Source organism: Grampus griseus (genome assembly GCF_964374135.1).
Source record: "Grampus griseus genome assembly, chromosome: X".
Classification (NCBI taxonomy): Eukaryota; Metazoa; Chordata; class Mammalia; order Artiodactyla; family Delphinidae; genus Grampus; species Grampus griseus.
In genome coordinates this window covers 92,005,407-92,029,695 of record NC_138999.1, presented here as the reverse complement: position 1 = coordinate 92,029,695, position 24,289 = coordinate 92,005,407, and the positions used below count along the sequence as shown (strand labels likewise).

Below are 24,289 nucleotides of genomic sequence, written 5' to 3'. Positions count from 1 at the left end.
AAAAACAATTGTGAGGAAGAAAGGAACATATGTGAGAAGATTGAACATATGTGAGAAGACTGAAATCAACTGGACGTGGCAGATATTTACTGGAGGGAGAGTGTTGGGGGCCTGGGTATGAATGCAAGGAAGAAAAGCTATGAGATGAGTATGTTAATAAAATAACAGAAATGAAACAAAAGAGAGGCAAGAGAAGCAAGAGACTGCTTAGGAAAGAGTTTCAAAGGAGTGGTCAACAATATCAAATACAGTACTGCAGAGAGATCAAAAAGGATGCACATGGAACAGATTCTGGAATGGTATTTTACGTTGGTAAATCATCACCACCCATTCTCTTCTCAACTTCTTTTGAGCCTATCATTCTACTAAAATAGGTTCTTTTTGATGTCAACTTACTAGGGGGCAAAAAAAAAAAAAAACAAACCAGCCAACAACAACAAAAAACCCAACAAAGAATAAAAACTAAATGTCAAGTGGTTGAGAAGGGATTGGGTGGTAATAAATCAGTGGAAAATCCTATTCCAAAGTCCTTGTGAATGGGAAGAAGATTGGTTACTTGAGGGATAAGCAGTTACTTGAGAAAAGAATGACAAACATAGGTGGGCCAAAAGATCATTTTCTGGTAAAACAGTCAGTCTACTCAACTTATTCCTAAAGGGTTACAGTCAGATGTCAGGTAATATGGACCTTGAAGTACTCTAGGCTATTCATTTTCAAATTGTATAGCACCAACATACAAACCACTTTTCATTTTCTAAAATACATTTAACTATCTTAACTGTAATAAAGAAAAATTATAGTAGCTTCCTAAATGTCAGGCTCTATGCTAAACACTTTATCTGTAGTATCTCATTTAAACACTTTATCTGTAGTATCTCATTTAATCCCTTAACAGGTAAGTTTTTTTTTAACATCTTTATTGAAGTATAATTGCTTTACAATGGTGTGTTAGTTTCTGCTTTATAACAAAGTGAATCAGTTATACATATACATATGTCCCCATATCTCTTCCCTCTTGCATCTCCCTCCCTCCCACTCTCCCTATCTCAGCCCTCTAGGTGGTCACAAAGCACCAAGCTGATCTCCCTGTGCTATGCGGCTGCTTCCCACTAGCTATCTATTTTACATTTGGTAGTGTATATATGTCCTCAGGTAAGTTTTTTATTATGCCCATCTTACACAGGAGAAAACTGAGACTTAGAGAAGTAAAATACTGGCCTAAGATTTTAAAAATATTAAGTGGCAGAGGGAGGGAGTTTGGGGTTAACATATACACACTACTATATATAAAACAGATAACCAACAAGGACCTACTGTATAGCACAGGGAACTATACTCAATATTTTACAATAACCTATGAGGGAAAAGAATCTATATATGTATATATATAACTGAATCACTGTGCTATACACCCGAAATTAACACAACATTGTAAATCAAGTATACTTCAATAAAAAAAAGAAAACCTAAAAAAAAAACCTGGTAGAGGCCATCTTCTTAATACACTCTAAGAGGTCTTTCAACAATGTATACAAGCAACTGTTTTATATAGCAAACTCTATCCCAGGGAAGACCACCAAATCACTAACTTAAATGGCTTGGTTCATTCACTTTTTTACAGCCCTCAGGAATAATGCTTCTCCTGCCATCCCTCTGAATATGTTTCAAGTTCTTGTAAATGCGTCATGGATTATGAAGGTGGAAGCTTTGCACAGGTCTTTCAATAAATTCATGCCTGCACATGTTGACTCAAGGAAAATTGTGTAAGGAAGTACTGACACCACTTCAACCTGTGGGCTGTGCTCAATTAGAAAGCATGCAAGGCTCAGGCTCATCTGCTTGGCGAAAGGAGACTAGTTAGTTGTGCAACAACAAGAACATGCATAACGTGTCTCATCGTGACAACCATACCTTTTAGACAGCTTTAGTGCTTACTCTGTTTTGGCTGCTTCTTATCTGATTTTCATATTTAAATAAGACATGAATAGTGATTAAACTGTGAAACCAAAATTTTCTCTGCATTTTATTCCCAGTTTCTGGATCCATTTGAATGAAAAATATCCAGAGACTGCAGGATCATCTGTTAATAAAAATCTGTCATTTAAAATTTTTTATATGTGTGAATCAGGATTTTCTGGAAGATAATATACAGAAATAAACTGCATGTATTGCTGCAAGCCTACAGCTACCCTCTGGGAAAATTTGGTATCCATAAAAATAGCCTGATTTTTTAAAAAAATAGTCTGATTTTCCTAATCGATTGCACTTATATAGTGGAGTTTCTCTCCAATACACAAAAGTTTTAAAGCTACTGTTCTAAACCAGTTAGTTCTGTTACTTGAAACAAATGGGTCTTCATGGTCGCAGGACTGTGATAGGTGGGTGTGGATGATCAACACGAACTCCAACAAAGGACAGACAATTCAAGCATAGGCCCCTGTGAGAGGGGGTGAAGAAAGGTTTTGTAAACAAAGACCACAGCAATGGCTTTTCCACATTTGGTGGCCCTTGTAGAATTCATGGCAATATATATTGTTAATCAACACATAAACTTCAGTCCTACCTCTTTGCCACTAAAATCCAAGAGAAATCGTTTTTGACCAGAGATTACAACAAACCCTGGGATTACTCTGAGGAATGAGCAAAGCAAACAACACAGCACTCTGCAAACAAATATTTAACAACATATGTGGATGAAATGTAAAGGGATTTTTCCCCTGTGTTGAAAAGTAGTTTCTCCAGGAGTTCAAGGAAGAAACGTGATTCCATTCCTCAAGTAACTAGCTAGTTATTTTAGCTAGTTAGCCTAAGTGTAACATTGCTACAGTCAGCATATCAGATAATAATACATTTTTAGCACCTCTTTTCTTTTCTTTTTTTTGCGGTACGTGGGCCTCTCACTGTTGTGGCCTCTCCCGTTGCAGAACACAGGCTCGGGACGCGCAGGCTCAGCGGCCATGGCTCACGGGCCCAGTCGCTCCGCGGCACGTGGGATCCTCCCGGACCGGGGCACGAACCCGCAGATAATAATACATTTTTAAAGTATCAAAACACTTTTCTGAAAACTGAGACTCAGTAATGTTAAATAATCTGACCAAGGACACAAAGCTATTGTGTGGTAAATCCAGAATTTGATTCTCATTCTTGACTATAGTGCGTTTGCTTTTCCTAGTACACCATACTATCTCTCAATAAAGAATAAGTAAGATGTATGTAGAGTGCCTGGCACATAGTGGGAGCTCAACAAAATTAATTTTATTGTCCCCTAAATCTATCAGATAAATATAAGCTTATATACTTAACAGAAGTAGGATGAAAGCAGTCTAAATTGGAATTCTCTAAAGAGTACTCTTCAATTCCAAATCATCTGTGCAAATGAATCTCATTGGGAGGAAGCAAAGTCAAACCCTTGCATTCAGGTAGCCAGTTGAAATGTAAGGACTTTAAAATATACCAAGTCCTTATTCTTTGTTTCTATCAGCCTTTAAAAAGTAATTTCATTCTAATCAACGAATTATCAACCAAAAGAGATGCAGTTGCTCCTTTCTTTAATCAACATAAAATCTAAGAATCACAGCATTTTAGAGCTGGAAGGGAGTTCATCTAGTTCATTTTTTGTCACGATCTGCCAACCTGGCTTCCTCCTCCTGCCTCTATACTATCATTTGACCAGTGAGTAACTTGTACAAGGTTGTGAAGCTGGTAGAGGCAGAGAAGGGACTAAAAGAGCTAAAATCTCCTAAGTTCCAGTTCAGTGCTCTTTCCATTATACCACCCAGCCACGCAGTGCAAGTGCTCTCTAGACAGGGCCAGACATACTGTTTTAGGAAAAACACAGAATCTCCAGTAGCTAAACAAGCAGATTCATCTCTCCAACAACTCTGAAAAGCTGATCCTATCACCTAACCTTTACAGAGAAGGATGATGTGTTAAACTCTTTCCCATCATTATTTCATTTCATCCTCAAGGCAAACCTGTGGGAGTGGTTCATTCTTAGTTCTTTCCCATTTGATTGAGGGAATCCAGGCCAGACTTCAGATAAGTTGCTCAAGGTCACAGGACTAGTAAGCAATGGAGCCGGAATTTAACCAAGGTCTGACTTGAGGCCCAGCTCTCAACAACTATGATATACTGCTACTACTATTACGTGTCTCTGCCTTTTCCTCCCCCAATTTTTTTTTCTTTGTCTTTTGGGGCCTAGGATCACTATGTACATATGGTATGGACACCTAATCACAAATAGGGAGAAGGTTTCTGGAAGGATAACTGAAGAGGGAAAAACAGTAATCCACCTCATCTGTACAAATTTAAGACCTACCTGGATTACATTTTCCAAAGCCTAGGCCTTTGTTAGTCTCATGCAGAAACCTCTTCTTCTTTAATAACACTAATCACCTGTTTTGCCACTCAATATCCTAAATCAGATTTTTTCAAATGCAAAGGAAAGCACTGATACCAAAAATCACTTGGGACCTGAGACCCCTGGGCAGAGAAGAACCCAACAGCTGAGCAAAGTTTCCACCAAAACTGGAATGAGGTTAACAGGGCACAGTAACACAATCTTGTACCTGATACTAGGAAACATGCAGAGAAAACAGTGAGAGAGGAGGGAAAAAATCTGCTGCGGGCCTGAGGCTGTTAATCAGGACAAGACTGAGGAAGGGATTTCCAGGCAGGCTTCTCGGGTAGGCTTCTTCCCAGTCATTTCAAAGCCAATGCCCACCACCAACTAATTAATCCAATGCAAACCACCCTCGTGAAACAGCAGGAAAAGACGACGCAAAGAACCCAAACAGTCCTTCTCGAGTTGCCAGCCTCCTCACTCTGTTTTCACCGTTTTTCACCAGAGAGGCAAATTCTAAAGGATTTTTCTGCCCAAACCCCCGACGCAGGGTGAATCTCGGGGAAGAGAGGACCCTGCCCTCACTCGATGGGGACAGAAAGGACACTCGTTTTCCTTCGGAGCAAGGGGATAGGGGGAAGATCACACTGAGGAAAATAAGGGAAAATGGCCTTGGCAGGGGTTTCATGGCGCGCAATTCGGTAGCGGCACTCACCCGGGTGAGACATGGGGATGACCTCATTGCGGGTCCCCGGGAAGTTAAAGATGACGGCTCCAGACGCCCCTCTCTCGTAAGCCAGATGGATCTTGTCTGCGAAGGTGCAACCCCCGCCGCGCTGGATGAGGGCCAACCAAGAGACTTGCACGCTGCTGCCCCAGTCCCCCGGGACCGTGGGCACCGTGAAATTCGTGTGCGGGTTACAGGCGTTCAGCGCCCCTGGTCCGTCGGGCGGTACCAGGACCCCAGCCACTGGCTCGAGCGGCGAATCCTGGCCGTACACGCCCTCCTCGCTCAGCTCCCACACGGTGCGGTTCACTCCGGTGTGCGGAACCCGCCAGGACACGTTGAGGTACGCGGTCCACACTGCTTCGGCTCCCCGAGAACCGGGGGCTTGCGGACTCAGAGCCAGCAGGAAGCACCAGGCCAGCAATCGGGAAAAGCCGCAGCCACCGCGGCAGGAGACCCCGGCCCCGGGCGGCGGCCCCATGGCGCGCGCGCTCTGCGCTTCCCTAGGGCCCCTGGCACGCGCCTTCCCGGCTCTCGGTGGGACCCCGGCCTTGGCCAGGTGCGCGCCAGGTGGGGAGGGGGCGGGGAGAGACTGGCACGCGCGGCGGGCTGGGTAGAAGCCGAGAGGCACGTAACGTCGCTGGAGATGTTGCCGCAGATGCAGCTCTTCGGAGCTTCAGTCCTCTCTGCTACTGCCTTGGCCGCGTCGGGCTCCGGGGCTTTAGCGTGAAGCTCCGCCCAGCCGACTGGGGGTGGAGGCGGCTGGGAGGGAGGAAAGGACACTGCGGGATCCGCCTTTTAAAAGGGTAACAGGGGGCTTCCCTGGTGGCGCAGTGGTTAAGAATCTGCCTGCCAATGCAGGGAACAGTGGTTCGAGCCCTGGTCCGGGAAGATCCCTCATGCCGCGGGGCAACCAACCCCGCGAGCTACAACTACTGAAGCCCGTGCTCCACAACAAGAGAAGCCACCACAATGAGAAGCCCGTGCACCACACCAAAGAACAAAAGCAGCCAAAATAAATAGACTAAATAAATTTAAAAAAAAAGGGTAACAGGATGGGCAGGCATTAGAATAGGATCGGAGGCTGTGTGGTCAGGTGTGTCAAGTCGTTGTATGAAAAGTGGACAGGCGAGGAACTATGGAAACAGAGAACAGAAACGCTTGTTGGTAGGATTTGAGTCCCTTTTGAATTGCAAGAATATATTTTTCCCTCGTAACGTTTGCCTGCGGGGCATTTCTGGCTTAAGGTGCCAGAATGCGAAAGTACTTCTAAAAAGTGCAGATCTGAAATTTTAAACTTTTTCCTTTCCTTCTCTAAACAAGCGTCATACCTATGTATTTCCTTCTTACCCTTACCTCATACTAAATATACTGCATCAGATGCCCCTTCTAAAAGTAATCTTAGCCCTCAAAAAGGAATGACCATTTTCATACTCCTCAAAACTAAGCCTCTTTTCTTCCATTTTCCGCAAACCAGACTTACCCAAACAGATATGTCTGCGCCATTCACGACCTCAACAATCTTTCTCCATCTCCCACTAACTAAAAAAGAGCCTGACTCACCTTGACAATTCACTCACAGCACTATTGCGTTAAGATTTCTCCTTACTTTAAGTGTACAATTTTTTATCTACCCTGTCAGTTGTTACATTTAGTAGGTGCTCAATAAATATGCATAGATTAAACTGAATTAATACTTCTGGTGTCTGACAGTTATGGATAACTTTTGGCCTTGGGGAAATTACTTCTCTGTGCCACAGTTTCCTCATCATCTGTAAAATGGGGATAATAATAGTACCTACCCCATAGAGTAGTCTATATGATTAAATGAGTTCATACATATAAAGCACTTAGAACAGTGCTTAGCAGAGTGTAAAAATTATATCTGTTAAATACTATTATTATTAAACAGATTCAGGGACCCAATACTTTTAAAATAATATTAAGGTTGTTACTTTGAGGTAATAATCAGAGAAAGTAATGTTCAGGATGTTTACTTTTAGCCATTTTTTTCAGTTCAAATAAATATAATTTACTTTATCCAGCCCAACATTTGTTAAATTCCTAATCAATCATTCCACTCCCCTGGCCCAACATTTATTTAATCAATATTATTTGCAAAGATTAAGCATGGGACAATCCTGCACGTGATGCTCTTATGGCTTGAGAGAAACCTAGCGGAAAATTAATACCATAACCAAGCAGCACCTAGAATCCAAATGAATGGGCAATTTTGTGAAACATGAATCGTAGGTGTTGAAAGGGACTTAGAGGTCAAGGGAGGTATATGGGACCAATAGCATGGCACCCCCAACTACTGATGATGTTAATCTCTTAGATAAAAATTACCTAGGGGAAAATAAAAGGGTAGCATCTGTCATCTAAAGAAATGGTACGGGACTTCCCTGGTGGCGAAGTGGTTAAGAATCCGCCTGCCAATGCAGGGGACACGGGTTCGAGCCCTGGTCCGGGAAGATCCCACATGTCGCAGAGCAACTAAGCCCGTGTGCCACAACTACTGAGCCTGCGCTCTAGAGCCTGCGAGCCACAACTACTGAGCCCACGTGCCACAACTACTGAAGCCCATGTGCCTAGAGCCCATGCTCCGCAATAAGAGAAGCCACAGCAATGAGAAGCCCGCGCACTGCAACAAAGAGTAGCCCCTGCTCACTGCAACTAGAGAAAGCCCGCACGCAGCAACGAAGACCCAACGTAGCCAAAAATAAATAAATTTATATATAAAAAAGAAATGGTACAGTTCCAGAAATTGTCTGAAATTGCTGGTGAAGAACACTCAATATTCAATCAATATTACCTGCATGATTTGGACTTCCCTGGCGGTCCAGTGGTTAAGACTCCGCACTTCCAATGCAGGGTGTGTGGGTTTGATCCCTGGTCGGGGAACTAAGATCCCACATGCCGCGCTGTGCGGCAGAAAATATATACATATAAAACCTGCATGACAGTCAACTATGTTGTACTTTGAAGAAACAATGTGTTTAAAAGAAAAGAGATCTTTTATAAGATATTTACAAAAATGAAGTTTGGAGAGACATTTGTTAATATTCATTCTTTCTTAAATATTTATTGCAATCTACTATATGCCAATCATGGGCTAAGCATTGGGTTAAAACAAAATAAGACATTAACTCTGCTCTCAAAAAGCTCATAAATTACCTTTGATGAGACAAACAAGCTGATAATTGTAATATATATATAGAGAGAGTGCTGATGTATATAGTATAAGAGCTACACTAGAGGTATGCATAGGGCAGTAGTGGGTGTTAGGGAAGAGGAACTAACCCAGACTGGTAAGTAAGAAAAAGCTTCCCAGAGGAGGTTACACCTGTGCTGACTTTGAGAGTGTTAGCCTTTCTAGACAGAGAACAATACAAGAAAAGGCACTGAGGCATGAAACTGAAAATGTTGAGAAACAACAAATACTACAGGCTCTATAAACACCAAGTGTTTGGAACCCAGAGTACAAGAGATAAAGTTATAGAGGGACAAAGGGGTCAGTTCTTGAGAGTCCTTTGGGTAAAGCTAAGGAGTTTGGACTTAATCCAAAAGCAAGGAGTAATATAATCAGGGTTTAAGCAGGGAGTAATAAAATCAGATCTGAATTTTAGTGATCATTATGCTTCTCTGTGAATAAAAATTGGAGGAGACAAGAGTAGAAGCAGGGAGCCCAGATACAGGATTGTTGGCAGTGCTCCAGGTGAGAAATGAAGGTGGCTTGGACTAAATTGGTAGTGGAGATAAAGAGAAATGGACAGATTGGTAATGTATTTTGGATATAGAATCAACAGGACTTGTTTGGAGGATGAATGAGAGGGAAGAGTTAGGGATTGCTCTGAAGCTTTTGGCTTGGAAGACTGAATGGCATTTAATTAGGAGGAGGGTTTTAAATGTGTAGAGTGGGTAGGAGGAGAAATGAGTTCAGTTTAGACAAGTTGAATTCAAGGTACCCATGATGTAACTAGGTAGAACTGTCCAGCAGGTAGTTGGATTTTCTGATTACTGAACACCTACTAAGCTCAAGACACTTGAGAGGTGCAGGTATACAGAGACAAACGAAACAGTCCCTGCCCTCAAGGAGTTCATAGTTTAGTAGGAAAGTCAAAGAGGCAAACACACAATAACAGTATAGTGTAATACATGTTATCACTGAGAAGAGCATAGGGTGCTATGGCAACATGGGCGTGGCTCTCTTTGCGAACAAATAGAGCTAATCAAGAAAATAGAAAGTAAGGATATTCAGGCATAGGCAATAGGCAATACATGAGAACACCAGCGAACATTCAGGGAACTAACATTCAATAGTTAGGCATGTCTGGGGGAGCAAAGGGGGAGCCCAGGGGAGTGAAGCAGGTCAAGTGGGTTATGCCAGAACATGAAGAGTTTAGAAATCTATGTTAAAGAGTGTGGGCTCAATGCACATGTGCACACACAGATACATAAAGTAAATATGGCGAAATGATAACAATTGTTGAATCTAGATGGTGGGTATATAGGCGCTCGCTGTAATATTTTTCAACTTTTCTCTATATTTTAAACTTTTTGTAATGATGAGTTTAGGTTGTGAATTTATATTGAAATCAGTGGATCAAACAAATGATAGTATCGACCTAGGCTTACATAGATAATCTGGATTGTATGAGGGCAAGACAGGAGGCAGAGAGACTGTTATGGAGGCTAACACCCTCAGCACTATCTGGAGGTCTAGACCAGTAGTGGAGATGAAGGTATCAGACTATCATAGCTTGATGACATGAACCATTAAAATCATCCTATGAACTCCCCTTGCTATGAGCTCCTCCTCACCAAGCGACCTTCTTTTCATCATTTAGCTCCTCCTGTAAATATGCCTACAGGGAGGTAATTCTCTGATCAGCAAACACTAGTATCTGTTCCACTGGAAGTTATACTTCTCATAATAAATTAATCAGTTGGCATTCTGGCTTATATACTGGTCTCGTGAATTTGTTTAATTGTGAGTCAGTCCCCAGGAGCCCAGGCTCTGCCAATACTACCAATCAAATTTCAAAGCTTACAAAGCTAAGAACCAGCCTGTAGATCATGACTGCATCAGAGTGCTCCTACTTTATGGAGCCTTGTCCGGGTAACTCTCTGGCTTTCCCTAACCATATCCCTCTGTCTCACTGTGATTTCTCTTCAAACTGCAACAGAGCCTCGCTACTAAGGATGACATCTGTTGATCGGAAGCATCAGCACTGTCAGCAAGCTCATGAGAAATGAAGAATCTCAGGTCCCACCCAGACTTGCTGAATCAGAACCTGCATTTAAACAAGATTCCCAGGTGATTTGTATGTAAATATAAGTTTGAGAAGCCCTGAGTATCCTGAGGGTAGCCAGCACTCAGCCTCTGCTTGAACACTCCCAGTGTCAGAGCTTACTACCTCACAAAGCCTCGCATCCTGAGTAGTACTGCGCTTTTCTTATTGGAAGGTTCATGGAAATGCAGTGTGATTTTGCTTCAGTCTTTCCTCTTCCTCCCACCCAACTCTTCCAACCCCAGGTCCCCAGAGTTTCCATGCTATTCCCCAGCTGTAATATCACCACTCCACCAGGGCCTTTGCTGTGAGCAGTTTCCTGGTACCAGACTTCACCTTATTCCTGACCCTCAAACCAAATTTACCAGGTCCTAAATGTATTCCTTCAGAGCCCTGCTGTCCCTAAGGCTAATAACAGCTATTGTTCATTGAGCATTTACTATGTTCTTTACATGCATTCTCTCATTAAATTCTCACAACCATCCATTATTATCCCCATTTTCAGAAGAGGAAACTGGCTCAGAGAGAATTAGCAACCCCCTAAGCTCATACAGCTAGTAACAGAATCAGGATTCCAATGCACTTCTGACTCTGAGTATTAATAGCCGATAATGACTCAGTATCTTCCCTTTAGAGAGTGGTATTTGCATTCTAACATTGCCTTATACCCAAGAAGGAAAGTTCATGTGAAATGTTTCTTGCATGCATTTCAGGCACTGTGACCAGTGACAGAGATATATTTGGGCCAGGAGGCTTTTTGAATTCCTCAAATCCTACCACAAAGGCTAGCCTTGCCAAATATTTATATCAGCAACACTGAACTGAAAGTTGCCCTAAGCAGTGCACTATCTAATGATGAACTGGTAAACAGAGCAGCATCCTGCAGAAGCAACAGCAGGGTACCACCATGGCCGATTAAGTTTCCGATCATACTGAGTTTCTGCGGTGGTGCAGAGATGGGCCATAGTGTTCAGCCTTTAATATGTCTGCAGGAAATGAGACACCACATCTGGCTTCTTACCATTAAATGGTAAAGCACCATCTGAGACAACTAGTGTCCTGGCATCAAAGCGATGATGTGGCCACACAGCTGGACAATATAGGTGTAGAGAATGAATGACAACAAATTTCCACTCAAGGCAGTTGCCCCTTGTATAGCAAGAAGATGACGGTGGTGTGGAGAGAGAGAGCAGCCAAACAAAACAGAACAAAAAGCCCCAAATGTGATGCTGCAGCATACTTTCAAATATTATACTGTTACTTGCAAATGCAGGTAAACCTCAGTCAGCTCAAGTGGGTATACAACCATTAGAAAACAGGGGATTTTTTTTTTTTTTTTGGCGGTACGCGGGCCTCTCACTGTTGTGGCCTCTTCCGTTGCGGAGCACAGGCTCCGGACGCGCAGGCTCAGCGGCCATGGCTCACGGGCCCAGCCGCTCCGCGGCATGTGGGATCTTCCTGGACCGGGGCACGAACCCACGTTCCCTGCATCGGCAGGCGGACTCTCAACCACTGTGCCACCAGGGAAGCCCAAAAAACAGGGGATATTTTTAAACAAAGATTTCATGCACTCGAAGAAAAGACAGAATTTCAGAGAGGGGCTTTACAACAGTAGGTGTGCTATATCTGAAACTAAGAACAGTCTTATACCTGTAACAGAAATAGCTACCATTGAGAACCTGCTAGGGGCCAGATACTTTACACCCATGAGATAAGTATTATATGCTACATCTTACAGAAGAAGCAACGTGCGCTCAGGTTAAGTAACTTGCTGAGGGCACCCATTAGGGAATAACCTAATGATTGGATTAGAATTTGACCCAACATCTTAGTACAAAACTACACTCTTCTCCTTATGCAACATTCCACTCCTTATAACACTACCTTCCAAAGTAGAGGTAGGAAGGAAACATATTTATTGAGAACTTACTATGTGCCAGACACTGTATGTGTATTAATTATATCATTTGATTCTTACAACAAGTAATAAAAGCCCATTATTTTCAGATGAGGAAAATGAGGCTCAGAAAGGTGAAGTATCTTGCCAAAGGTCACACAGCTAGTAAGTGGTAGAGTTGGAATTCACATGGGAGCATATCGGACTCCAAATTCTATACCATTTTCACTCTGCTGTACTACCTCTCCACACACGTAGTAAGGATATTATTACAAGGTGGAAAGATTCGGTGTTTTTCAACCAGATATGGTAACATATTTAACCTACTAAGAACCCCTCATCAGGGTGCCCTGATTTCTTGCTGAGCAGCCCTGGAAATCCTAGATAACAGAGATTATGAAAGTACATTTTGTTAAGTGCTTCATCATCATTTATAAATGTCTACATCTTCAGTTGTACACACTCACTCCCATGCATGTGTGGAGTGGAATGCCTGAACGTGTGTTATGTGTGGAAAGGGTGTTTTTTGTCCACTGACGAAAACTGGTACAGAAAGGAATTGTACTGATAAGGATAATGCAGAAAATTTAAGCTGCGTCAAGTTGATTGCTATTGAGGGATCAGATTAGCTATCTTGAGTTTGGGGAGATGATTGAGGGGATCCCAGATTGCTAAAAAGGGATAAGAGTGGGGAAGGAAAAAAAAAAAAAAAAAGAGTGGGGAAGGGCCCAAGGCATGGGAGGGCAGCAATGGCTCCAGGGGAAAGTTGGGCAGGGGAGGTGCTTGGAGGGAAAGATGGACATGAGTGATTTTTACCCTCGCCTGCAGTATCAGGACAACCTACTTGGGAAATTAATCTGTTCTCATGCAGTCTCCTCTCTCCTTTTATTTTTTTTTTAGGTTTCTAGTAAGATGAAAACTTTCAAAGAACTAAATTTGCGTCCACAAGAGATTTATGTATATTAAAAGAAAGAAAAACAATTGCTTGGGGAAAATGGGAAAAAAATGTTTTTAATGAATTGTGCCCTACAGATATGGCCACATATTTGAGGTTTACTTCCAATCCGTTTGTGCTACTCAGTAGACTAGATCCACAGAACTCCCTCATTCCAGTCTCTGTTGTTATTTTTAACTTTTCCATTGACTGCTTATGTGACACCAAGGAAGTTTCTCTTTCTTCTTTCTCAGCTACAAAATAGGGATAATAATAATGGGAAATTGTGCAGATATATATTGAACCACTTAGTGTTCCTTCAGATTAAAGCCTACCAAATCAGCTAGTGTAGCTAAAATAAATATCTATGATTTTGCCACTGCCTAGGACAAATGACAGAATCGCTGTAGAAGGGAGTGGGCCTCGCAGGCATGGATAAGATCAGTTTACTAAATTAGGGAGGGGTTAAGTTCTTTAAAATGCACGTGGGCAGTAAGCTTTTTTTTAGCCTACAGACAGAATGGGATTCCTTTCTAATAGGAGCCTAATTTGATAATTCCTAGTAAAGCTGGGGCTTCTGAAAAGCAGTTTAAGAATAAACATAGTGGGCTTCCTTGGTGGCGCAGTGGTTAAGAATCCGCCTGCCAATGCAGGGGACACGGGTTCGAGCCCTGGCCCAGGAAGATCCCACATACCACAGAGCAACTAAGCTCCTACGCCACAACTACTGAGCCTGTGCTCTAGAGCCTGTGAGCCACAACTACTGAGCCCACGTGCCACAACTACTGAAGTCCGCGCGCCTATAGCCCGTGCTCTGCAACAAGAGAAGCCACAGCAATGAGAAGCCCGTGCACTGCAACAAAGAGTAGCCCTCGCTCGCCACAACTAGAGAAAGTCCACGTGCAGCAACAAAGACCAAGTGCAGCCAAAAATAAATAAATAAAATAAATAAATTAATTAAATATCATAAAAAAAGAATAAACATAGTTATATTGTAGCACATAATCACAATCACCTACTGAGGCCAAGGTATACCCTTTTTTTTTTAGAGTAGAAACTTTATTTATTATTTTTTAAAGTTTTATTTATTTTCTGGCTGTGTTGGGTCTTTGTTGCTGCGCGTGGGCTTCCTCTAGTTATGGTGAGCGGGGGCTACTCTTCATTGTGGTGCGTGGGCTTCTCATTGCAGTGGCTTCTCATTGCAGAGCACAGGCTCCAGGTGGGCGGGCTTCAGTAGTTGCAGCATGTGGGCTCAGTAGTTGTGGCTCATGGGCTCTAGAGAGCAGGCTCAGTAGTTGTGGCGCACAGGCTTAGTTGCTCTGCAGCATGTGGGATCTTCCCGGACCAGGGATCAAACCTGTGTCCCCTACATTGGCAGGCGGATTCCTAACCACTGTGCCACTCGAGAAGTCCCAAGGTTTACTCTTAGGAAGCTAAAGTCAGCCTGAGTGTGGGCAAAGGCAGCCTTTGTATTCCAAGGGGCAAAGTCAAAACTTCACAGCTGCCAACTATATGCATTAGGATTAGTTGCTGCTGGCCAGGGCTCAAAATCGATCAAAAACTTGGAGTAAACAAGTATCTGGCAATAAGTGACCAGGTACTAGCAAACAGTTGAGACAACTGAAATTAGCTGGCCTCCCACTCATGATTCACATAGTAATTAAGTTCTGTCACACCAGAATTAGATGTGTCATGGTTATGTTGGTCTCAGGAAACGGGCAAGAGACAAGCGGGCCTTCAACAATAGGGTATTTTATGGGCTTCCCTGGTGGTGCAGTGGTTAGGAATCTGTCTGCCAATGCAGGGGACACGGGTTTGAGCTCTGGTCCGGAAAGATCCCACATGCCGCTGAGCAACTAAGCCTGTGTGCCAGAACTACTGAGCCTGTGCTCTGGAGCCCACGAGCCCCAACTACTGAAGCCCGCACACCTAGAGCCCACGCTCCACAACAACAGAAGCCACCGCAATGAGAAGCCCGTGCACCACAAGGAAGAGTAGCCCCCGCTCGCCGCAACTAGAGGAAGCCCACACGCAGCAATGAAGACCCAATGCAGCCAAAAATAAAAATAAATAAAATAAATTTTAAAAAACAAACAAAAAAACCCAAAAGGGTATTTTGTGGTTACAAAAATTACTTTGGTTTGACTTCACCACAAATCATGCAGTATAAAGTATAGGAACTTTAATGAGGAAAAACACTAATGGAATCATCAAAAGGAAAAAATGTCCAGATCCACTGAACCACAGCACACTCAGGAATCCATAAAATCACTTCTCCCTTAGCTGCCAATCTTCCGATTAGCAGAGGGTGGGTATACTCTTTTCTAAGTTGTCTCTATGTAACTTTGTGTACAGATAGGATCAGTATACTTCAGGTCCTTCAGAACAAACTAGTTTGGACACAGAAGTCAACAACTGCTTAATATTCTAGATGCTGTCAGCTCTGGAGCCACAGAAAGCCTTTTAGCAGAGGCAATGAAGTGGCTCAGCAATGTTTGCTTTTTGTGGGGGGAAAAAAGAGAGAGGGAGCAGACATTGAAAGCCTGAAGCTCCTGTTTGTTTGAAGAAGAGTTTGTCAACTTTACCTTCAATAATCCCACCAGTTCATTAAATGTTTTCCTTTTGTTGAGGCGGTTATGGTTGAGGTGTTTATAGACCCGATGAGAGCATATGTTTGGGCCCTACAAGGTGTTTAGGGCTCAATACCATGATGGTTTTAGGACCTTCTGTTTGTTTGGATTCAAGGCAGTATGAAAACTTTTCAGCACACACATTCCAAGAATCAGGCTGTCTTATATCAGTGCCTTCAGTTATGCCCTCATAAGGCATTTTCAGCAGAGGTTTTCAAGTTCCGAGACAGGTGGAACAGTCAATTGCTTAAGGGTAGTATACTGGAACAAAGTAGATTTATAACGCCTGCTGTTACCCAGCCTTTTTTTTTTTTTTTTAACAGAATCTTAGCCGTGTCACTACAAGTTGTGTTATGTAGCAGTGAACAAGCAAAGAAGAAACAGACTTTCTGGGAAAAAAATGTGCTAGACTAATCCCACCTGATAACTGCAATCAGTATTTGAATTTAGGGGAAAAAAATGTTTTTACTAACCTCGACCCTCTGGGCCATCCGACATACAAAATGATAAGCAATAAGCATCACTGGGCATACAGGACTTATAATTTTCTCTTTTCGAGTTTCGGTGATTTAAAAGAAAATTCACATATTCTCTAATTTATTCATTAGGATAATAAACATTTTTTAGAGCTTCTAATATCTACAAAGTCTTATGATAGTTGCAACAAGGTCCCTCCATTTAGTATCTTAGTCTAATGGGGGTAAATTGTACCAAGGAAAATTTTGTGAGCCCTCTCTGTTTTTGCCTATGTGAATCTAGATTATAAGCAATACAAGCTTTAGTTGAAAGCCTAGTCTAATCTCAATTGCCTACTAATGGGGAAGAGAAGTGATATTAATTTTCTCTCAGATTATTGTAAATAGCCTTCTAATTGATTTCCCTGCTTTTAGTCTCTCCCTCACTCCAAGTCATCCTTCATATTACTGCCATTTATACTTTTGAAAACATAGCTATGATTATGTCATTTCTCACTGTATATTGAACAGAATAGAAATTTCTAAGCTTTGATGGCTAGGATCTCAACAATCTAGGTCCATCTGACCACTGTCTCCTTTATACCTCCACTGTCTCTGACATATATATGTATTATATATAGTATCTTCCATGCTATGCTGCATTTATTTACTTACATATCTCCTCCGTCAGAGACTGAGTTCCTTGAGAGGAGGGACCATGTATTTTTCTTCTTTGTAGCCCCTGCTCTTAGCCTGGCACATTAGAGTACATTTGAAAAACAGTAAGTGGACGGCAAGAACTGGAGGGCAGGCTGGTTGGTTTGCTGGCTAGCTGGTATGATTTTTTTTCTACTGTGTTTGTTAAGGTATAATTTACATACAATAAACTTTTTTTAGTGTACAGTTCCATAAACTTTGACAAATATTCAATATATAGTCATGTAGCCACTACCACTATCAAGATATAAAACAGTTTCATCACCCCCAAAATTCCACATACTATGCCTTTATAGTCAAAGCCCCCCACCTCCTTAACCCTTGGCAACTCTTCATCTGTTTTCTGTCCCTATGGTTTTGCCTTTTCTAGAATGTCATATAAATGGAATCACTCAGTATGTAGGTTTTTTTGTGTCTGACTTCTTTCACTTAGTAAAATGCATTTGAGATTCATCCATGTTATTGCAATGGCAGGGCGTTTAAACAAAAGAGTGGTCAGAGAGATGGGTGCTGGGAAGGGGGACAAAGTCCTGTGTGAGTATAGAGGCAGGAATGTTTGCTTTTGACTTAAGAAATTAGGGGAGATTTCATGGAGAAAGCAACGTCTGTCTGAGCAGGGCCTTGAGGGATAGGTGGGATTTTTATAGGTACCAACGGTGAGAGAAGATATTTCAGTAAAGGATACAGCAGAAACAAAAGCTCAGAGTCAGGAAAGAGCAGAGGGGATTTAGGAAACATTATTTCAGTTTGTTGAGAGCATAAGAGGATGAGTAGCAGGAGATAGGGCAGAAAAGGTAGGTTAGGGTTTTGTTGACCTTGAAAAGGTATTTAGGAATTTGGTCTTGATTTATTAGGCAGTGGATAGTCATTGCAGGTTTTTGATTCAAGCTCTTCTTGGAGGAGAGTAATAGTTCTGCCTATAGGTAATTCTGTTACCCTGCCTGAGCTGAAGTAGACAGCTCTCTTTCTGGGTGAGTATACAACTATGACCCATAAAACAAGGCCACAAATGATATTTAAATATATCAAAAGCATACCAAGGATATAAAATATCTGCACTACTGGTACTCGCTAGAAAACGTGTTCATGAAATGACGGAATCTAATACTTACCAAAAGCTCTCTTATCTCTTCATTCATTTGTATTCTCTCAATTCTCTCTACAGTCAAGTTATCCAAAAGCCAAGCATTGTTCCTGGATTCTATTTTCCAGATTCTCCACAGAAACACCTTCACTGGGTTAAGTAAGAATTAATGTTATGGCTTCTGTCTTAGCAGATAGCCAATAAAAAAATCCTGGTTTAACAGCATTTCTTTCTTTTGTAAAACTTTGTTATCCACTGATATTACTCAAATTCCTATGTAAAAAGAACCCATTCCTATTTGGGATGCTTTTTTTTTTTCTGGGACAAGAACAGACATTTCACCAAAGAGAATAGTATACACATGGTGGATAAGCACATGAAAAGATGTTCAACATTATTAGCCATTAGGGAAATGTTCATTAAAACCACAATGTGATATCACTGCACACCTATCAGAATGGCTAAAAAAAAAAGTGATCACACCAAATGATGGTGAGAATGTGGAGGAACTGGATCACACACACATACACTGTTGGTGAGAAATGTAAAATGGTATAGCCAATTTGGAAAACAGTCTGTCAGTTTCTTATAAAACTAAACATGTAACTACCATATGACTCAGCAATATCAGTCATGGACTTCTATCTTAGATAAATGAAAAATTATATTCACTAAAACATATATATATGAATATATATATGTGAATATATATAGCAGCTTTATTCATAATTGCCAGAAACTGGAAACAGCCCAAATGCTCTTCAATAAGTGAATGGTTAACAAATTGTGATACGGCCATACCGTGGAATATTACCCAGCAATGAAAAGGAATGAACTATGAATATATGCAATGATCTGGATGAATCTCCAGAGAATTTTACTGAGTGAAAAAAGCCAATCCCCCCCAAATTACATACAGTATGATCCCATTTATATAACATCTTTGAGATGAAAAACTGTAGTAATGAAGAACAGATTAGTGGTTGCCCAGAGCCAAGGAGAGGGTATGGGGTGGAGTTGTGTGTCACTATAAAAGGCCCACATGAGGGAACAATGTGGTGATGGAACTGTTCTGAATCTTGACTGTGGTGGTGATCACATGAACTTAAACATGTAATAAAATTGCATAACGACTTCCCTGGTGGTGTAGTGGTTAAGCATCCACCTGCCAAAGCAGGGGACACAGGTTCGAGCCCTAGTCCAGGAAGATCCCACATGCCACAGAGCAACTAAGCCCATACGCCACAACTACTGAGCCTGCGCTCTAGAGCCCTCGAGCCACAACTACTGAAGCCCATGCGCCTAGAGCCCGTGCTCCACAACAAAAGAAGCCACTGCAATGAGAAGCCCATGCACCGCAAACAAGAGTAGCCCCTGCTCACCGCAACTAGAGAAAGCCCACGCGCCACAACTAGAGGAAGCCCATGCACAGCAATGAAGACTCAACGCAGCCAAAAATAAATAAATAAGCAAATAAAAAAGAAAACTTCAGCTGCATAAAGACCTTGTATGACCTATCTGTGCATCTCCGAGGACCCCAGACTAAGAATCCCCTCTTTAGATAGATTCTATTTTTATCCATAAATGTCTTATTTTTTGTATTGGATTTAACCAAGGGACTAATTGAAATCCCCTTGAATTACATAGGCTACAGAAACTAAAGTTTTACCATTTCAATTATTAAATATAATGACGGAAGAAGACAGGGCTGGCACTTAAAAATAGGAAGAATTGGGGCTTCCCTGGTGGCGCAGTGGTTGAGAGTCAGCCTGCCGATGCGGGGGACGCGGGTTCGTGCCCTGGTCTGGGAGGATCCCACGTGCCACAGAGCGGCTGGGCCCGTGGGCCATGGCCGCTGGGCCTGCGCGTCCGGAGCCTGTGCTCCGCAGCGGGAGAGGCCACAACAGTGAGAGGCCCGCGTACCGCACAAAAAAAAAAAAAAAAAAAAAAAAGAAGCTAAAAATAGGAAGAATTGTTTCAAGTGCATAAAGTAATTTTTGAAGAGAACATAGATACAGATGAATAGATGTTAGGACATATTCAAGAGTCAGGCTTACCTACATAATACCAAAACAATTGTTTAAAAGTGGAACATTCAGTTGCCTTGTTCAACTAGTATCTTTTATTTATTTTGGTAGCATGTAAACATATATGATGCTAACTGTGGCAAAGGGTTATTAAAATAGAAAGGGGGAAGAGCAAGAGTTTAAATGCTGTGATGGGAAAATAAACAGCTGAGTTGAGTAACATTTTAGATGTGTAGGCAGAAAAAAGGTGGAGAAAAATGTAAGGGAAATGGTGTCTTGCAATAAGCAACTTTCTAGTTCATTGCAGTTTGTCAAGTACTTAGGAATAGAGGGCATTCATGCTTAAAGTAGTAGTCATTTACCAAAGCTCTGATGATCTTTCTCTTATTAGAAGAATAATATTCTTAAAATGTAAACAATATTCTTGCCTTCCTGGCTTTCTCCTTCAGATATTGAAATCAACTATTTTATTTTTTGAGTTGAATTTCATTTTCCACCTAAAGCTAGGTACACACCAGAATTATTATACTGAAGGTGTAGTTTTCTCAGGGTCATTGTTTATTAGTCCCCTAAGAAAGGAGTCAGATCTCAGTTATAGATACTAGTAGATGGGAAGCAGTGATGTAGATAATACAAAAGAGCAGATTACCAAAGACACTTGGAGTTGGCTTTGAAATGCATTTTTCAGCACATTTTCATTTTATGTTTTATGCAGGTGTTCCCTCCAGACCCATAAGAGGTGACTCTGAAGTAGTTTGAGTGATCAAAGAAAGTTAGCCTGAGATTTAAACACTGCCAGTGGACTAGCTGCATGCAGGTAATTAATTTAGTGGCATAACTTAGCATATTTATATTCTGTATATCGCCTTGCTCCCATGAGCATGTAACCACTAAAGAGGATCTATGAACTCACTGGTTTTATTCATTCTGGGAATTTATTCACATCTTCAAGGTGCTTGGTTTTAAAGTAATCAATTAGATTGATTTTTGTTTTATTTAAATCTATTTGTCTGAACTTGACTGAGTATCTTGGTGTTCTCTTAATTGAAAGAGTTGCCATATGATGTCAGAAGACATTGGAAACTTTACTTCAGATGCCAATATAGCATCTTACTGTTTAAATATCCTTGAGACAAGTACCAAGGTGTTTAGTCATAAAAATGCTTAACGTGCCCTCTGCTGGGCCTTTCTTTTATAAGATTGGAATTGAAGAATGCTGTGTCATCAGGTTGTACAGTGAGTTGAGACAAGGAATTCCCCTGTAATGATCACATGCAATGAATAAACCCTAAATACAGATTCATGAGTCTTTCTGGCACGGATAAGTCTGGCTCACTTAGCTGGTTTCAAAAGGAAGATTTAAAATGTTATCTAGGGCTTCCCTGGTGGCACAGTGGTTGGGAATCCGCCTGCCAATGCAGGGGACACGGGTTTGAGCCCTGGTCCGGGAAGATCCCACATGCTACAGAGCAACTAAGCCCGTGTGCCACAACTACTGAGCCTGCTCTCTAGAGCATTCAAGCCACAACTACTGAAGCCCACGCGCCTAGAGGCCGTGCTCTGCAACAAGAGAAGCCACCACAATGAGAAGCCCACGCACCACAAGGAAGACCCAACGCAGCCAAAAATAAATAAAAAAATAAAAAATAAAATGCTATCTAGACCCAAAGAAATGAAAACTTTATTATGCACTTGAGAATCCCCCTGTATTTTATGAAGGTAATCTTATTGTCAGGTAATCGCTGCATAAATATGTAAACCAACTAAATAACTCTACCATTATTATATTTTATGTAATTATTACATTATTATACAAACCAACTAAATCATTCTGCCACAAGAGGATATCTGTGAAGACGTGGATTTTTTTTAATAAGTGATTCTTTTTTAAAATTTAATTAGTTAATTAATTAATTTATTTTTGGCTGTGTTGGGTCTTCGTTTCTGTGCAAGGGCTTTCTCTAGTTGCAGCAAGCAGGGGCCACTCTTCATCACGGTGCGCGGGCCTCTCACTATCGCGGCCTCTCTTGTTGAGGAGCACAGGCTCCAGACGCGCAGGCTCAGTAGTTGTGGCTCATGGGCCCAGTTGCTCTGTGGCATGTGGGATCTTCCCAGACCAGGGCTCGAACCCGTGTCCCCTGCATTGGCAGGCAGATTCTCAACCACTGCACCACCAGGGAAGCCCCCAAAGAGGTGGATTTTAATTCAAGATTTTTGCAGGGTTTGCAAAGATGCATTTCTACCTACCTCCTGCCCGGTCCCTATCACAAAGGTTTTGTCTGAGACCAAATCCTATGAATCAGCAGGTGTTCCTATAAATTAAGAGGGTGTTTTGCTTATGGAGAAGAATGGGAATTTAGATTCAGTGTTTTCTTCGGCAAAAATTATTTTTATATTTTTGTTGGATCAAAATATTTTTTTACATCTTTATTGGAGTATAATTGCTTTACAATGGTGTGTTAGTTTCTGCTTTATAACAAAGTGAATCAGTTATACGTATACATATGTTCCTATATCTCTTCCCTCTTGCGTCTCCCTCCCTCCCACCCTCCCTATCCCACCCCTCTAGGTGGTCACAAAGCACCGAGCTGATCTCCCTGTGCTATGTGGCTGCTTCCCACTAGTTATCTATTTTACGTTTGGTAGTGTATATATGTCCATGCCACTCTCTCGCTTTGTCACAGCTTACCCTTCCCCCCAGCATCCTCTATGGCAGCGGTCCCCAACCTTTTTGCACGATGGACCGGTTTCATGGAAGACAATTTTTCCATGGACCAGACAGGGGTGGGTGTTTCAGGCGGTAATGCAAGCAATGGGGAGGGATGGGGAGCGGCAGACGAAGCTTCCCTTGCTCGCCCGCCTCTCACCTCCTGCTGTGCAGCCCGGTTCCTAACAAGCCATGGACCATCCAGCAAGTATCTTCCCCACAACTTCCTTACAGTTAAATGGGGGTGTACACAGTTCGGTTGTATAAATTGTACACATAGCCACATTTTATTTGACCACATGTTCCTGCTTATAGCTTCAGAAGAAGCAAATCATGAAACTAGACAAAATCTAGAGACTATTGTTTGTACTCTCCCCAGTGCCAACTGGCGCTCAAAAAATAGAACTGGCCAGAATATAGCTGGCTATTTTCTTTATGAATTTCTCCCTAAGGTGCCAAGATCAGCTTTAATACCCCTGGGAGTCAAAAAGGTTTTCATTTTTATCAAACTGAAAATTCTTCTGGATTCATTTAAGTCAATTCCCTCAATGAAATTACTGTTCTCTGAGTTTTATCCAGTTGCTTACACCATTAACAAAATAAAATAACAACAGGTGCAAAAGTAATGATTGGAGCACTAGAGATTTGTCTTGTGGTATATATTAGTCTTCCCTGCTTTCCTTTTGTTATGAATGTTAGTGGTATGTCAAAGACAAGGGTGAAAGTGACTCAAGGACAGGAAAACAAACATATTAAAGGAATTTAGATTATCTATTTTTCCATATTTCAGTAGAACATGGTACTTTACTGTTTAGCCTTTCAGAAATCAGAATACTACAATCTATGCAGTAATTAAATTTATCTGAAGGTAAATTTAGGACAATAGGGGTTTTGTTTGGTTTTTTGTTTTTGCCCTTTTGTTCAGCTGAAGGCAAAAAAGCCTTGAATTACCCTTCTACTCTGAGTAATATTTTCTTTCTCTAAAGTGCAAATAGGGTATGTGATATGAGAAGATTTTTTTTTTTTTTTTTTTTGCGGTACGCGGGCCTCTCACTGTTGTGGCCTCTCCCGTTGCGGAGCACAGGCTCCGGACGCACAGGCTCAGCGGCCATGGCTCATGGGCCCAGCTGCTCCGCAGCATGTGGGATCTTCCCAGACCGGGGCACGAACCCGTGTCCCCTGCATCGGCAGGTGGACTCTCAACCACTGTGCCACCAGGGAAGCCCTATGAGAAGATATTTTAAAAATATATACTATCTCTAAGATCTTACTGTAAGGAAATGGAAATATTCCCATACGAAGTTATAGCATAAAAATGTCCCAAATAAATGTCATAAAAAACCCCCACAAAACACCACAACTGCATGTTTTTAAAATGTAATTACAGGTTAAGAGCACAGGTCCATTAAATGGAAACCTAAAGGAACAGATTTGTAAGGTATTACTGCTTGAAGGAGACACATCTTGTATTTACC

At 41.8% G+C, this 24,289-nt stretch overlaps 1 protein-coding gene across 2 annotated transcripts in view; it reads right to left on the bottom strand.

Annotated features, from left to right (window-relative positions):
* RNF128 (ring finger protein 128) overlaps window positions 1–24,289 on the bottom strand; it is a gene marked incomplete at its 5' end in the record, with an annotated part of 98,280 nt that overhangs the window by 53,861 nt on the left and 20,130 nt on the right. The window contains one exon of one of the 2 annotated variants that reach the window (XM_082681840.1): window positions 5,058–5,550. The exons of the other annotated variant lie outside the window; for it this stretch is intronic. Within the exon in view, the coding sequence (XP_082537966.1) occupies window positions 5,058–5,550 (493 nt within the window). Of the gene's footprint in view, window positions 1–5,057; window positions 5,551–24,289 lie in introns of those variants that run through there. 2 annotated transcript variants of the gene reach the window in all.